The 15,867-nt window shown below is 37.3% G+C and overlaps 1 protein-coding gene across 11 annotated transcripts in view; it reads right to left on the bottom strand.

The window, feature by feature from the left end:
- FRYL (FRY like transcription coactivator) overlaps positions 1–15,867 on the bottom strand; it is a 254,961-nt gene that overhangs the window by 32,319 nt on the left and 206,775 nt on the right. For 7 of the 11 annotated variants that reach the window (XM_065914173.1, XM_065914177.1, XM_065914176.1 and 4 more), the window contains 9 exons: positions 15,089–15,293; positions 13,764–13,885; positions 12,539–12,729; positions 11,142–11,236; positions 9,412–10,019; positions 9,026–9,123; positions 4,922–5,092; positions 2,644–2,784; positions 1,022–1,219 (listed from right to left, as the gene is read on the bottom strand). In XM_065914173.1, coding sequence (XP_065770245.1) covers positions 1,022–1,219; positions 2,644–2,784; positions 4,922–5,092; positions 9,026–9,123; positions 9,412–10,019; positions 11,142–11,236; positions 12,539–12,729; positions 13,764–13,885; positions 15,089–15,293 — 1,829 coding nt within the window. The remainder of the gene's footprint in view (positions 1–1,021; positions 1,220–2,643; positions 2,785–4,921; positions 5,093–9,025; positions 9,124–9,411; positions 10,020–11,141; positions 11,237–12,538; positions 12,730–13,763; positions 13,886–15,088; positions 15,294–15,867) is intronic. The other 4 variants (XM_065914175.1, XM_065914178.1, XM_065914184.1 and 1 more) reach the window with 1 other exon arrangement.

Below are 15,867 nucleotides of genomic sequence, written 5' to 3'. Positions count from 1 at the left end.
CCCAGCAATCGAACCCAGGTCTCCTGCACTGCAGGTGGATTCTTCGCCATCTGAGCCACCAGGGAAGCCCTCAAATACCAAGACTAAACTGCAAATTTAAAAAAAATCTGTATTTAAAAAAAAAAATCTGTATTATCCTTTTCAATTAAAACGTGAGTAGATTTTCGATTGTTATCTTTCTTAACTCCCCCTGCCCTGCAAAATACTTGATTGATAACTTCCCTCTTAAAAAATTCCTGCTGGTGTGTTTTCTATCCGGTTGCCAGAGTGATCTCCCTAAAACGCAAATCCTAATATTTTCTACTCCGGCTAAAAATCCTTGAAGAGCTACTACTTCTTTAAGATATAACCATCTCGGGAGGTGGGAGGGGGTTCAGGATGGGGAACACATGTAAATCCATGGCTGATTCATATCAACGTACGGCAAAAACCACTACAATATTGTAAAGTAATTAGCTTCCAACTAATATAAATAAATGAATGAATAAATAAATAAAACAACTTTATTTACTTTAAAAAAAAGATATAACCATCTCGTCCGACAACATCCTCATGATTGTGCTGCTCCCTGTGGCTTCAGCTTTCTCTCTCATCACGCTACGCTATCCTCTGTGCTACATGTTCAAGGTCGGCCGTGCTACTGAGAATTTTCCAGAGCACCATGCTTCCTCACACTTACAAGCCTCCATTCACACGTGCTGTTTTTTCTGGGATTAATCGCCCCTGCCCACACTTCCATACGTGCTCCCATTTAGTCAGATTAAGTTATATGTACATGCTGTATAGTCCTATAAAACTTGGAACTTACGTGGCAACCAAAGCACTGTGTTTATTTGCCCATCTCCTCAAGAGGCTAACAGGAGTGCTGAGAGGAGGCCTCTTCCCCGCGCCCGCCTCGTTTTCAGGGCACCTATTACAGCATCTCTTGCTGAGTGCCGGCTCAATCAGCGCTCGATTAATGACAGAATGCACAAAGGAACATTTCTAACACAGTGCCTTTACCAATACCCGAGCATCTTACCTCAGATATATCAAAATGAAAATCCAGGGTCTTCCCAGGCAACTCCTTAGAGACGTTATTAAAAATTTTAGTGAAGGATATCTCAGGAGAGCCCATGTCTGCTCCATAGGTCTTGGGGACATCATTGGGCACGACGAGGCTTGCTGAGCGGGACACCACCAGTTTTAAGATGTTAAGGGCTTCCTTCCAATAAGGACTCTGGTTTCAAAAATTAATACATTACAAATTAAATTTTAATTATTAAAAAAAAATTAAAAATTAATACATTACAAATACATATGTAACTAAGAACAAAAACTTAGTTACACTGTAGACAGTGAAAACGTTATTTCTATAAAAATTCCTTGTCAATTATTTCATTTTTACTCTGAGGTCCTTAACTGAGGGTCTGAGTTACACAAGGATAGAAAATAAGCTATTATTTTTACTCTAAGATTTACAAGACATTATATGCATAATAATGCTAACAACTCAGGATATTTTGCACTGTTTTCAATAAGTGCTTTATAAATATTATTCATTAAGAAAGTCTAATACAGTAATCTGGGAGTAGCGGTAAGCCAAAGGGTCGTATGTATGTGAACTTTCTAGATGAATGAAGTGCATGGCCCTAAGACTCTAAATTTAAAATGTTTTAAGCCCTGGTGGTAAACCATTTTTAACGCATCAGATTTCTTAGGTATAAAAATACTTAAATATTTTTAAAATTTAGATTTTTCTTAATGACTCAAGCCCCAAATAACGAGCGTAAGTGCTGTGGTCAAACAATCCTCTCAGTGATTCCTGGCCTGTATAGGGTGAGCTTCTCCCCTCCCTCATATATCGTGGCGATGTTTCTGAGTTATTTATCTGCTTTTCATTTTGTATATTTCTACCAGTATAATTTAGGAATGATTTACATGACAGATGCATAGGTGGAGAGGAATCAATGTCTAATTAAGAATTTAGAACATTTCTCTTTTACCATCTAATGAAAAGAATCATGTAAAAAAAAAATAACTTTTTTTCGTACTTGTACTAAAATCACACCTCAACCTTTTATCATACATATTGTTTCATAGTTAACAGTTCTGAACCAGGTAAAATATTACTAAAAAAAGGAAGTGAAAAAATCCTTAGCAGAACTGAGTTTTCCAATTAGTTAATAACATCTTGATATGAAGCCATGTAAACCACAAAATATTAGTGATAATAGAAATGTCCAAATGATATTGTGACAATTTAAGCACATCACTGTAGAAACAGTTTATCTTTAACAAAATTAGATTAAATAGAAATCATCGTGGTTTTTTTTTTTTTCTTATGGAAAAAATCAGGAGCTCTGGGCACTATAAAGTGTGTAAGCCTCTTCAGGGATGTTCCTGTAAATTATATTGGTAGTTGTGTTCTAAATGTAAAAGAATGCCTAAATGTACTTGGTTGCTGAATCCTACCATTCAGATTCTGCTTTATGTCATTCACATTGAGAACATTTTTCCATCTCATAAATATTCCTGAAAACATGATTTATAAATTAACCACTTCCCCTGCTCTTAAGACATTTAAGGTGTTTCCAACTTTTTATGATTATATATTGTTTTTGAGATGATCACTTTCTATACATAAGATTTGTAGCTACTCACCTGTACATATTTGCCAATGATCTTTATGATCTCCAGATTAAACTGCTTTACTGGGGCAGCAGAGAGGTCAATATGACTCAAAAGACTGTAAATGATCTGTAGTAATGACTGCTGCATACTAGACAGTCCTTTTTCTAGCAGCTAAAAGTAAAATTAAAAATATACTTTAATCAGGTTCAAGAAAATTCCATTGTATTTACATTACTGATGTTGAAAACCACAATACAGTTAACCTAAGAGTTTATGGCCAGATTATCAGAAATCCAGAGAATAATGAAGGTAAAAGGTAATGTCTATTATTGTTACTTGTCCTTGCTTCAGAAGGAGAATTAGGTAGATTGTTTTTTCTTAACCTTAGTTAAGAAAAAAAAAGTTTTACTTTCATACCCTTAACTAATTTAATTGAACACCATTTATTTTAAAACTGCTCTATCACCATTACCAAAGAATAACTAACTACTCCCAAGCCACTCCCACCAGCCGATGACTACCCATGTTATCTTGGACAAGTTTCTTAACTTCTCTGAGCCTTGATTTTTAAAATAAAAAGTGATACCACTTTCCTATTAGGGTTTGTGGGACAATTAAATTATATCTGTGTAATTTTAAATACATGTAAATAATTTTAGTACTGTTGTTAGTGATAATCTGAGAATCATTAATAATCATAGAACAAGGATAACTTATACTAATAAGAGTAACATTTGGGGCAAAGCATTCTCTTTACAGACTGGAAATATATTGCCCATATGTGGTACCCAATAGGCTGTACTGTGCCAGTGTCAGACCTTAGAACCCCACGGGTCAGTCTTCAGGGAGGGCTAGTGTTACTTCGTGATGATGTGTTCAGTTGTGGCCGACTCTTTGCGACCTCATGGACTGTAGCCCACCAGGTTCCTCTGTGCATGCAATTCTCCAGGCAAGAATACTGGAGTGGGTTGCCATTTCCTTCTCCAAGTGTTACTTTAGTGTTGGGCTTTATGGTGGCACAAAGTGAAAACTGGAATAAGGCACTTAAATTCCAAGGAGCTTAGGTCTTAGGTCTGGCTTTACGTTGGCTCTTGTCCTAAAGGAACAGGGACAAGATAAACCTAGTGATGCACATTCATTCATGTCAAGTAGCTCTCAGGCAGACAGCTCACGCTGTCGGCTCACTTAAATATAAAGGTGATGGGAGTAAATCTATCAAAACTAACACCTTAAAAACTCACACCATCTTGAGCACTTTATGATGGGCACCATCAATGACTTGGATAAGTTAAACAGTGCTGTGAGCAACACTTAAATGCTTATTGAGTTACAAATAATTTAAGTCTCTTCGTGTGTTAGGTTTAATCTCTAGAGGTCAGCTTTCTAAAAAGGAAGATACCACTCTACTGCAAGCTGACAAACATTTTTAGTGACTAGAAATTTCTTCCTTTTGAAGGTCTCCGGTATTCTCTACTTAGTAACTTACTTTCCTAGGCATGGAGTTATTTCTTCAACAAATAAATACAGTTGACCCTTGAATAATATGGGTTTGAACTGTGTGGGTCTGTTTACATGTGGATTTTTTTCAGTACCACAGCAGTACATGATTCACAGTTGGTTGGGTCACGGATATAGAGGGCTGACTAAGATATATTTGAATTTGACTGTATGAAGAGTTAACACCCTTATTCCAGCATTGTGCAAGGTCAACTATGTTAACTTTTTATGCTGTTCTAGGACTAGTTTTAAATCCTATTTACTGCCCTCCCATCATATTTTAGATTAGCAGGTAAACATATCAACAGAATAAACACTTGCCCAGCAGAAATGGCTTTACATGCTATACTATTATTCTAGAAAGAATTTCAAAACCAAGAGCAAATTTATAGAAACAAAAAATGATAACCATTTCCTAGGATTAAGACCATGGAAAAAAACCCATTTTCCATTTTAAATAAAGGTGAGGTTTATATTATTTTGAGTTTTGTGTCAAAGACAGTGAATGCAGAAATACATCCAAAAACCCATTTTCCACTTTAAATGAAGTTTACATTATTTTGAGTTTATACCACTTAAGGACAGTGAATGAAGAAGTAAACATTGAAATGGGGAAAAAAAAAAAAAAAAAACAACCTCATTTGTACCTGAACAATATTACCTATATATTTTTTCCTCTTAAAAAAGATGTTACCTCTATTCATTCTTAAGTAAAATTTGAAAATTAGTATTAGTGCTGCTCTAGAAAGAAATACTCTTGAAAATTCTGTCACAGAGCAGCTGAAAGATCCTTTTATGGGGGTAAATTTACCTCTGCAAGGTAAGTCACAAGACTAAACGTAGTATCTGAGAAGGAGTCATGCAGGTATCTACACACTACATTGATCCAGTTAGAACAGTCTCTGGAGTATGTGTGTGTACTGTACAGGCTCATCATGTGAGCCAAGTTGACAAGTGTTGGGCATTTTTCTTCTGCACAAACCTGAAAAAACAACAAAAAAATTTCATTTACTTAATGACATTTAACATAATTTTATATTCAGTGTATTCATTTAATGAAATAATTTAGATATGCATGTTGAAGCATTAACGCATTTTCTCTCAATACAGTGGAGAAGTTAAACAGAAAAGGAGAACGCACAGGGCATCCTTGAGGGAATGATTTAGATAATATGGAAAGATGGTTAATATGTCAAGCACTTCCATGGGTGTTAAGTACACAGCTTTCTTTTCAGTCCAGTGTTCTAGAAAAATGTCTTTCGTAAAAACCTGAACGTTTCTGTAAATCCTACGTATCATTCTGTAAAAAGAGTTTTGTCTTATAAAATCCATATAAGGTTCAGAGTACAAGAAACTAAATAGGCACACGCGACCAGGACTCCCTCAGGGAGGTTCAGAGCTGCTGTGCCAACGAAGACACGCTTTAGTCTCAAGGTGTCTGGGGAATCACACCAAAGCAGTCAGCTGCAGAAGCCTCAACATACGATACAGTAAAAGGACTTCAGTGGAGGGCTGATAAAACGCTTGAGCACTGCATCTCCAAAGTTCAGGGAATCAGCTAAAGCTCTCAAGGTCCTTGGCCAGTCATTTACAGGATGGTACAAAGTATACTGACTTTCTTAGAGCTTGCTTGATATGGTATTACAGTATCTGAAGCAACAAATGTTTGGGAGAATGGACCAAATGCACCTTCTCTGTTTGTTCCCTGAGTCACTGATGAGGATGTTCCTTAACCTCCTCCAAGGATAACTGAACAGTGAAGACCTGGAAAAGGGCCATGTTAGCCTCAGCTATCGTGAAAGGACAGCCGTGATGAGTTCTTTTAGTTCTCCTTTTTTTCATTTTCCTTCCTTATTCTTCCATCTTATTTTCACAAAGTACGTAGAGCATTTGATAAAACAAGAGTATTACCTTTGAAAATATATATAAACTTTCAACTTTCAGATGACTATAACTGACTTTTACGCTTATTCATCATGCAGACAATATCACTGGATAAGCCCAAGATATGAAGGCATGTAAGACTCTAGAAACTTAACATAGTACCCTGGAAGTTATTTTATAAAATCATTCAAAGCAGTTGTTTTCATGCATCAGCCTTTTACTCATTTTATGAGACATCAGGAAGAAAAAAGAAAAAGTTGGCTGATATTTCAAAATACTTGTATTTCACTTATATTTCAAGATATAATTATCCGTATTTCAAAATATAGTAATTTTTCACACTATTTTATAAAACCATATAACTTTACAATTTCACAATCTGTTACTCTTCAGCAAAAAATTTTATAGTTTGAGGTGAATTCTTTAATCTTAGCTTGAAGAATGACATTGATAGAATTCTTATCTTCTTAAAGAATATTTCTTTGAAAGAATGATTTTTAAAACCTAGTTTTTGAAAAGGAAGACATTCTTTGGAATATAGGCTGTGCAATTTTATAGCAAAGCAAGACTAGCTTAATTTTGGAATTTTGGAATTACCAGGTTAAATTATGAGCCACAAAGAGTTATGTTTTATAACAAAACTTTTTTAGCATGCTATTTTGCCATAATGAATAGCTAAAAAGGACAATATTTGTTCCAAGTACTGCCTCCTTTTGAAATGCTGCGCTCCCCACAGGCACAAACAGCGGCAGCAGTGATATCTGCATAATGAGGAAGCACATAATGGCAGAAAATCACTCTCAACAGTTGACGTGAGAAAATAATTAAGGAATCAATTTAGTCCACATCCTGCAGGTTGCTGAAAGCCCACAGAGGGAACCTTTGTGTGCCACTCAACAGGAAGAAGACAGACCTCACAGCAGTTTATGACTCACAGGAAGCCATATATTTGATTTCTTAAAAACAAAAGCTATTTGGGGCATTGCTGTGCTTTGCCTCGGTCACGACAGCACAGGCGTGGAGCTCAAGGGGCTTCCACGGTCTTCTGGGCACACTGCTTCTCACCCGCCCCAGCCCCAAGCAAGTTACTCATCACGCCTCAGCTGCCAATCTCAAATGTTTCCACTTCCCTTGTCGGGGAATTTACGCTTCTTATTTTCTTAAAATGCCCAAAAAAGCCAATATTTTTTTCCTTATATTTTCTTTCTTAGTCCTCATGTAGGAAAAAAAAAAACCCTCTGTTTACATTTTCCTAATGGTATGTTATCAGAATATTAAAATGAAAGTCATTTTCATAAAATTTTTAAATCACATTTAGACCTCATTAATGCAGATACACATCGGGTTTTTTAGTGCAAACCATCATTTTCACAACTATGATGTATTTCCATTAACTATAATGATGGCTCTTCTTTTTAAACACATGCTTTTAAAATGGTTAAGAGTTTCTCCACATCTATTTAGAAATTTAAATAGGGATAGATTCAGCAGCATATTTTATTAAATATTTTTGTCATTCACTAAATATTATCCATCAAGATAATGAAAGTGTTCTTACTCTTGTAGCTGTGTATGTGACAATTGGGTTGGTAGTATTTTTTCACTCCATTGGTACCCAGAGATAAATCTGCACTTACCGACATTGAAATGTGGGCCAGGGAGAGGTGGGTGTTTGTTTAGCTTTCTAGAAGCTTGCTCTTTCCAGTTATTGATATACTACCTGCTACCTGAATCTCAGGTTTGAAAAAAGCTGCTTATATAAAGAGCTCTTCCAGAGAATTTTATGTGCTTGTTCCCTTATGTTGCAAACTTCTCTGATTTTTCCCCAGTGATTTAACCAGGTTATTTTACTTATATTACTATTGAGTCACTTCCTCAGTTCACCTAATTTCCTATTGTATATATATTACTTACAAATTCATATGACTCCTTCTTGTAACTGCTTATATTTTCAGCTTGAAAAGTCTTTTTTCCAAGACTCAATGTGACAAAATAAATACATACATAAAATCAGTTCAGAATTAAGTTTAAGCAGAAGGCAAAGTAGTTGTGATTTCTTTCTTGTTCTTAAGAGGAAATTACTAAGTATATAAAATTCAAAACAATTTTCTTTTACAATTTGATTGAACTATATAACTTTTTATACAAAGTTTGTCCAGAGACGATTTAAAAATAGCTACATACTTGTTTAAGAAATGTATGATGGGAGGGAAAGAGTCAAGTAAGGAAAGAAAAAAGAATGAAGGGAGCAGAGAAGATGAAGAGAATGTTAAAAAGCAAACAAAAAGAGAGAACTTTCAGAATCAAAAAATGTATTATGCCCTCTTCTTCCTCAGGGACTCTGCACATGTGATTCCTCCTGCTTGGAAAATTTCTGCCCTCTGCCCTGCTTCTGTTTCTCATCCAGGGATCTTATTTTGGTCATTCCTATTCAGCCTTCAAAGTCAGCTTAGATATGACTTCCTCGAGGCAGATTTTGGTTTATGTGTCCCTAGAATATTTGCATGGAGAATCCCATGGACAGAGGAGCCTGGCGGGCTACAGTCCACAGGGGCACAGTGAGTTGGACGCCACTGAGCGGTTAACAGTTTCACTTTCATTGCAAAGTCACCAGATTCTAGGTGATCACCCCCCTCCCCCCGAACTCTAGGCCCTATGGGGCTAAAGGTTCTATCTACTTTGATAATCACTGTATTTCAGCACCTGATCCAGTGCTCAGTACGTATCTAGTAGTAAATAAATGAATGACTTGGAAACTGGCAGGTGGAGGATAAAGTAGGGAAACGGAGCAGAAAGACTCAAGACTCAGAGGATAGTTACTCTAAACAGGTAATTTTATTCACTGTCATTTGAGCAATTGTAACATACATTGTTACTATATTACTCCTTCATATATGCAAAAAATAGAAATTCAGATGCCAAATTCACATAGGAAGTGGCAGTAAAAGGATTCTGAAGAGGCTCCCCCCTTAAAATAAGACTCTAGAGAAATTTCCCTTCAGTGTTATCACTCAGCGTAACATTTGCTTACCTTTGCTATTCGACTCGCTGTTTCTTTACAAAACTGGGTTGGGCTGTCAAAGTGCTGGATCAAGTGAGGCAGCAAGCAAAGGATGTTAAGAGGAAAGCCTATGAAAAGAAAGCAGAGAGTGACGGGGTTACCGTGGGCGCCCCAGACGGGGGCTTTCCCGCTGGCGTGGAGGCTGCGCTCTCTCTCCTGGGGTGCCTCAGCTTCTAAAAAAGGTGTGTGGTCGTTTCTCTGCTTTTACCAGAAAATTTATGCTACCTCACATATTAAGAAAACTCTGTGGAAAAGCAGAAATTAGTAGACTTCAAAACAAATGATTCGTTTACATTTCACTACATTAAAAAAGCAACAACAACAACAAGAAGTTGGTGCAATTCTATTCACATCACCTGACAACTGGGAAGGATCCACCAGCGTGTGTTTGGAGACAGAAATGAGTTTACTCAGGAGGTGCACTGTCATTTCCTGCGTGGACACCGAGGTAAAACCCTTAAGGAAGAGCTGTTGAAGGCCTGGGAAGTTATTCCACTTCAGCTTGCTCTGTACGTTTTCAATCTTCTCTCGACTCTCTGATTTATCCAAAGGCAGGTGGATCAGCAGTTTGTTGAGAAGCCTGAGAGCCAGGAGGTATTCATATTCATAATCTGATTCTAACAAAGAGGCTGCTATCCAAAAAATGGTGGCCATCAAGTTGGCGGGCTCAGTAGTGGGCTGCACATCGTACACCGCTTTCTCTCTCAGGGAGGAAAGGCTTCGAGTCCTCGCTAGGCTATTGCTGTGGTTGATCCGTCCATCCATTATATCCAGTGTGTTACTCCGCCGCCGGTCACCTCTTCGGTCACCAATTAAACTTAACCTCAGAGAGTTACTTCTTGTGTTACTGTTGTATCCCAAATAACTGCTACTACTAATGGGACTTGTGCTTAGATTGAGTTGTCCAGTGCTTTTCCTGTTAGCTGCATACTTGTTTCCCATTATAGGATCATGGTATGAGGTTCTTGAAAGAAAAAAAAAAAGAAAAAAGATGAATCCATGCACAACTGCTTCTTTTGCTACATTAACTGTACTCTTAAAACAACTGAAAATCATTTTTAAAGTATATCTAACTTAATACCTGAAACTAACACAACTGTAAATCAACTCTACTCCAATAAAATTAAAATATTAAAAAAAAATTAAAAGCATATCTGACTTTGCTGAAACCAATTTCAGTTCCTTCCTCTCTATTAATAAAAAAAAAGTATAACAGTGTCTTTTCTACTATGACTGATTATTTCCCCTGAGTTGGATGAGGTTTGATTTGAAGTGAAAATGCTGCTATAGTTACTGCTGATAATTTTCAGGTCTGGGATTTGGTGAACATTATATCCAAAGCCCAGGCCTTGTTTGTTTCATCTTCAGACTCAGCAGTCCTGATGTCCCTATTTCTGTCAATTCACACTCCAAAAGAACCAGGCTCAAAAATTTAATTTTGATTTCTCCTTCTCCCTCACATCTAGTTATCACTGATTAAAAAATAAGTACAGAATATTTTCTACATGTGCCAGTGGTATGCAAAATGCTAGGAATATTGAAGTCCATGAAAATTATAGCCTGCTAGTTGCTGTTATTAAAATATGAAGAGAATACTGTGAGACTCCAAAGGATAGAATGCTTAACACTCCCCTGGTCACAGTTAGAAATGCTTAACTAGGAGAGGGGTACTGAGATGGGACTTGAAGGATAAATCAATTTGGGATTTACAAAGAGGAGAAAGTTTGAAGAGAGGCTGGTCCAGGGAGGAGGAACAATAGGTGGAAAGTGTGAGTCCTAAGGAGCCTGACCTGCTGGGGGGACAATGGGCTGTTGAGTGTGCTGGGAACAGAGCCTGTTACCGGGGCTGAAGCCTAGAAGCACAGCATGAAGGTCTCTGGCCAGAAGAAAGAGGAACAGTATTGCCACTTACTAGCCCTGTGACCTTTCTCCCATCCTCACTAAGGCTCATTTTCCCACTGGCAATTCATCTGAATTTGGGGGTATTCCTCTCACTACCAATATTAGAACAATATAATATTGTGCCTATTTAGCTACTAAAGTTTTATATACAAATCCACCGGTTGCCTGGTTTATCAATTCTTACTGAGAAAGGGCAGAAAGAAGATCATAATGCTTCATGGTTTCAGCTAAAGTATCAATTGCAGATTCCAACGTGAGAAGCAGCTCAATCACAAATCCCTAGAAAAAAGGGGCAGATTTTAATTAATTATGCTCTGAAAGAAAAAACTATAATGCACATCCTGATGAGATTTTAAAATAGAACAAGTTCCACATTAATATTACAAAATAATTAAACTCTTGAGCAACATCATCTTGTGGATGGATGAAAACGTAGCAAATTAATGGTATAAATTGATTATAATGGCAACACAACCCACCCAAAATTGCTGGGGCCAGAAATCTAGGAGACATCCTTTTTCTTTCTCTCACATTTAAACTGAATCCATCAGCAAGTCTTGAAAATATGACTTTAAAAATACATCCTGTACCTGACTTCTCTCCTTCCATGGCTTCCTTTAATCCAGCTATCACTGCTCTGGCCTGGGCTCTTACAAACAGCCTCTTAACTGGCCTCTTTTACCCTTCTAAGGATGCCACAAAGCCACCCCCAGAGTGAATTTTTAAAAAAACAAATCACATCCATCATCCTCCTTTTAAAACTATGTGTGGTTTCCCATCGATTCAGAGTAAAATCCCACCTCTCACCAGAACCTCCCCAGGCCTCATGTGATCTGGGCCTGCTGGAGTCCCCAACCCCATACACTGCAGCCACTCTGGAATGTTTGCTTTTCCTCTGAAGAGCCTATTGCTTCTGCCTCAGGGCCTTTGCACTTGTCCTATTTCCCTCTGCTCTCTGTCCCAGATGATCACAGGGTTCACTTACTCATTTATACATGTGTTCAAAACTCATCTCCTAGGTGATGATATACAAAAAAACCCCTCTCCCCTATCACTGCTTAAACTGTCACCCTACCTTATTATTTTCACAGCATTCATCATTAACTAAAGTTGTTTTATACATTATTGGTGGATTAAAAGGTTTGTTTCCCCAGTGAAATGTGCGCTCCATGGTAAGAACTCTGTGGTGTCCACTACTGTATCTTCAGTATCTAAAACAGTGTTAATAACATCATGGGTCTGTACAGACCTATGTTAAGTTCCCTATTGCAGTATTTCATATAATTTATCTTAAAAAATGAAATTCGGTGTTTTGCTTTACATCTAACTTTAAATTCCTCTTTTATCTTGTAGTCATCACAGAATAATATACAGGTGTGTATGTATAAAGCTATTTTTATTGGCACCACCTAATTCAATTTGTATGTTATTAAACATGAATTGTCTTTGTTTTTAATTCTCTGCTTCTTAGCATCTGATATCAATAATTCTCTATGACATTAACTTGCTCTACCTGCCATGATTTATGTTTGGAAACAGGTCCTACTGCTCAACACCTGCTGAAAGAAGTGAAAGAACTACCTGGGCATCTTCTCCTGGATCCCCTACAGTTTCTACAAGTCTGGAGAGAACATCAGAAAGCGTAGTTGCAGAGAGAGGCTGCTTTAGGGCCCTGAAAATCTGAAAGGATCTCCCAGCATAGTGTCGAGAAGAACAAGAAAGTGCTGTCTGCAGAGCGACCTCGCTAAGATGATGTTCCAAGTGAATTCCTTCTGTGAAAACAAAGGAAACGAGTAAGTGCTTCTTGTTTTTCAGGATATATATAGGGGTGACGATCAGAAGCTAGGAACCATATTAAATTCAGTGCCAGCACAGTACCTGGCAAACGGGGCATTAACATTTTCTAACATTTTCCAAGTCAATGCTTTTCCTTTTCATACAGTTCTATTTGCATTTCAGATGGCTCTTCATTATCATCTCCAGGGAAGTGATCCCTGAGAACAAGGTCGCTCAACGTCACCACTATTATCATTTTGGCAAAATAACTGTTGTGAGGGTTGTCCTGTGCTGTGTAGTTATAATGGCGTCTCCAGCCTCTTGACAACTTGACCCCAGGAGCAACTAATCACTGACTTCCCGCCCCCCAACTGCAAAATGTCTCCAGACATTGCAATATGTCCCAAGAAGAATCACCCCTAGCTAAGAACCACCATTTTAGACATGGTTTACTCTAATTTTCAGGATGTGTTCAATTTTAGATCACAGAAGCCCAAACCAGTACAGTCTGTCATCTCTATAAATGTTCCTTCAAAATAATTGTTTCATGATGAACAATCGTGTTATCATTTTATTATACTATCATATGTCAAACAAAGAACGTCAAAGTGGCATTCTTTTCTCAAAGATCTATTTGGTGTATACCACTTTTAAAGTCTTTGTTGAATTTGTTACAGTATTGCTTCTGTTTTTATGCTTTGGTTTTTTGGCCACTAGGCATGTGGAATATTAGCTCCCTGACCAGGGATCAAACCCACATCTCCAGCATGGGAAGGCAAAGTCTTAATCACTGGACCATCAGGAAAGTCCCAAAAGTAGCAGTCTTATTTTCAAGTAGTAATTGTTCTTCAACCAAAACAAATCTGTTTTCACTAATAAGTTAAAAAAGAAATTCTGTCTACGACTTTTGAATTTAGACATGTCAATTGTCAATTTTTTGCTGAACATCATCAGAAGTTTTGGCATCACAGTAAAAGTACTTGAAAGTACTTGAAAGTAAATATTGTCTGAAACATTTATTAAAAGATACCTGAGCTTGACTGCTTAAAAACAGAAATCACATGTTTCAAAAATGTAGTCAACTGCTCAGCACTCTTTATGCTAGGATTCTTGGCAGAAACATCCTCATGGTTCCAAAGGGGCCCTCTTTTTCTGAAAACAGAGAACAGATGTGATTCCCTTGGTTTTTAATTTGATATTAAGTTTTATTCACACTCACTTAAAATGTGCTTTTGCAGTTAGAAAGGATAGTAGTTGAGTAAATCAAACAGCATGTCATACAGTCTACTGCTACGGTTTATATACTACCTGGATTTGCAATGATCTAGAGCAAGTAGCAGAAGATCCAAGTTACATATAATTTCAAAATGTTCCATCGTTACAGTCAAATGCTCTCAGAAGTTGTAGGAAAATATGGCAAATTTTGCCAAGTGAGAAGAGTACTGGTGACTGCTTAGATATTAAAGGTCAAAATTTATAGAGGTGACACTTTATTTAGATTGTAAGGCAAAGGAAATAATTTATAAGTTAAAACTACAGGAAAAGTTTAGGACAGAATAATGTCCTTCAATTCTTTCTCTAAAATATCTGTGCATTTACCAGCTTGGTTTATTCAGGTTTCAGTCCCTTATTACCACAGGCCAAGGTACCCTGAAAAAAAAAATGTGGTCACACTGCCTCTAGTCCCTGACACCTCTAATTCATCAAGTACTTTGCTATGAGACTGATTTTCTCAACATATTTATTTAATTGGGCCCTCCTCCACACTCCTCATTCTAGCTCAAAGATTTTCGATAATGTCTCCTTTCTTGAAAGACCTCTGGCCCGGGCTTCATGGTTCTGGTCCTCCAGTTTGAATTCTCCCAAGCTTTCTTATCTAGGAGCCCCTCAACATTGCATTCAAGCTGGGTTACTCACCAGCCTGAGTGAGTGAGTAACAATTACACCTTGTTTCCTCCCATCTGTGATCTTGCTCTTGCTGTGGTATGCTAGCCCCTTCCTCCTCATCTATGTTTCTTCTTAGAGTGTTTTGCAAAGAGTGGACCATAAGTAAATATTTGATGATTGACTGGTAATGCAGCTAATGAAGGCAGAATATACATTCAGATAATACTGTACTCTCTTTGGGTACTTAGTATTCAGACATGATTAAGGCCCTTCCTCATATATAATCTTGTGTGAGCAAAAGAAGAAAGTCTGGTTGCATCAAATTTTCTAAATATTGCACAAGACAAACCTGTCTTTTCCAAATCAATGACACTTTGGAAAACAAAAATAGGGTTCACTGAAGCTGACAAATGAAACAACGACTTAACAGAGGTTTATGGCTGGAATGGGAAGAGCTGCAAATGTTACCTTGAGGTAATGAATTCCATGAGGGTTTTGACTTTTCCATCCTGCTCTACTGAGATGTCAACCTCGTTGAGGATAGTGGTGTGCAGATGGGAAATGGCAGCGCTGTTATTTCCTAAGCTGATACTAGAGGAGGTAGAACTTGAGCTGAGCCCTGAGTCGGTCATGGGGGAGGGCTGGTAATCAGGTATAAAATCACTAACACCTGCTGAAAGAGACCATGGGTGTGAATACCCACATGTGAAACCATCTCCCACAATATATAAAGATTAAGCTATGGGCCCCTACAGATTATGCTGGAGCCACACAAGCACCAGAGTACATCAAGTGAGTTTTTGAGCAAACACTGTTTTCAGAGCCTCTTATTAAAACTTAATGGTTTGGATTAACTATGCTATCCTATGCTGCCATCTGCTGAACAATGTTGGAACTGGCAGTTTCCTGATACTTTGGCATATTTCCTCAACATGTGTTAAGGAAATAATTTCTACAGTGTTAGCTGATTTTTAATTTCTCACGTTAAGGGTTCCATACTTTCTGCTTCACTTTACTTAAATAAAGACAATTTTAAAGTCTGTTTGTAATATTTATATTATGCCAATTATTAAATAATTCTAAAGGTTATCACTAATGCCCATATTTATAAAATGGCAAAAGGAGCCTTAAAAACAAACAACAAATACAAACTATGGAATTCTGAATAGAAATGCTTAACTTAAAAAAGGCAGTAAACTTTATTCCATTCATCTTTTAATCATAGTTTAAAAAGGCGACTAAGTTTA

Source organism: Muntiacus reevesi, chromosome 22 (genome assembly GCF_963930625.1).
Source record: "Muntiacus reevesi chromosome 22, mMunRee1.1, whole genome shotgun sequence".
NCBI classification, from domain to species: Eukaryota; Metazoa; Chordata; class Mammalia; order Artiodactyla; family Cervidae; genus Muntiacus; species Muntiacus reevesi.
Note: the sequence above shows the minus strand (reverse complement) of the source record. Positions and strands in the feature narration are given on the sequence as shown.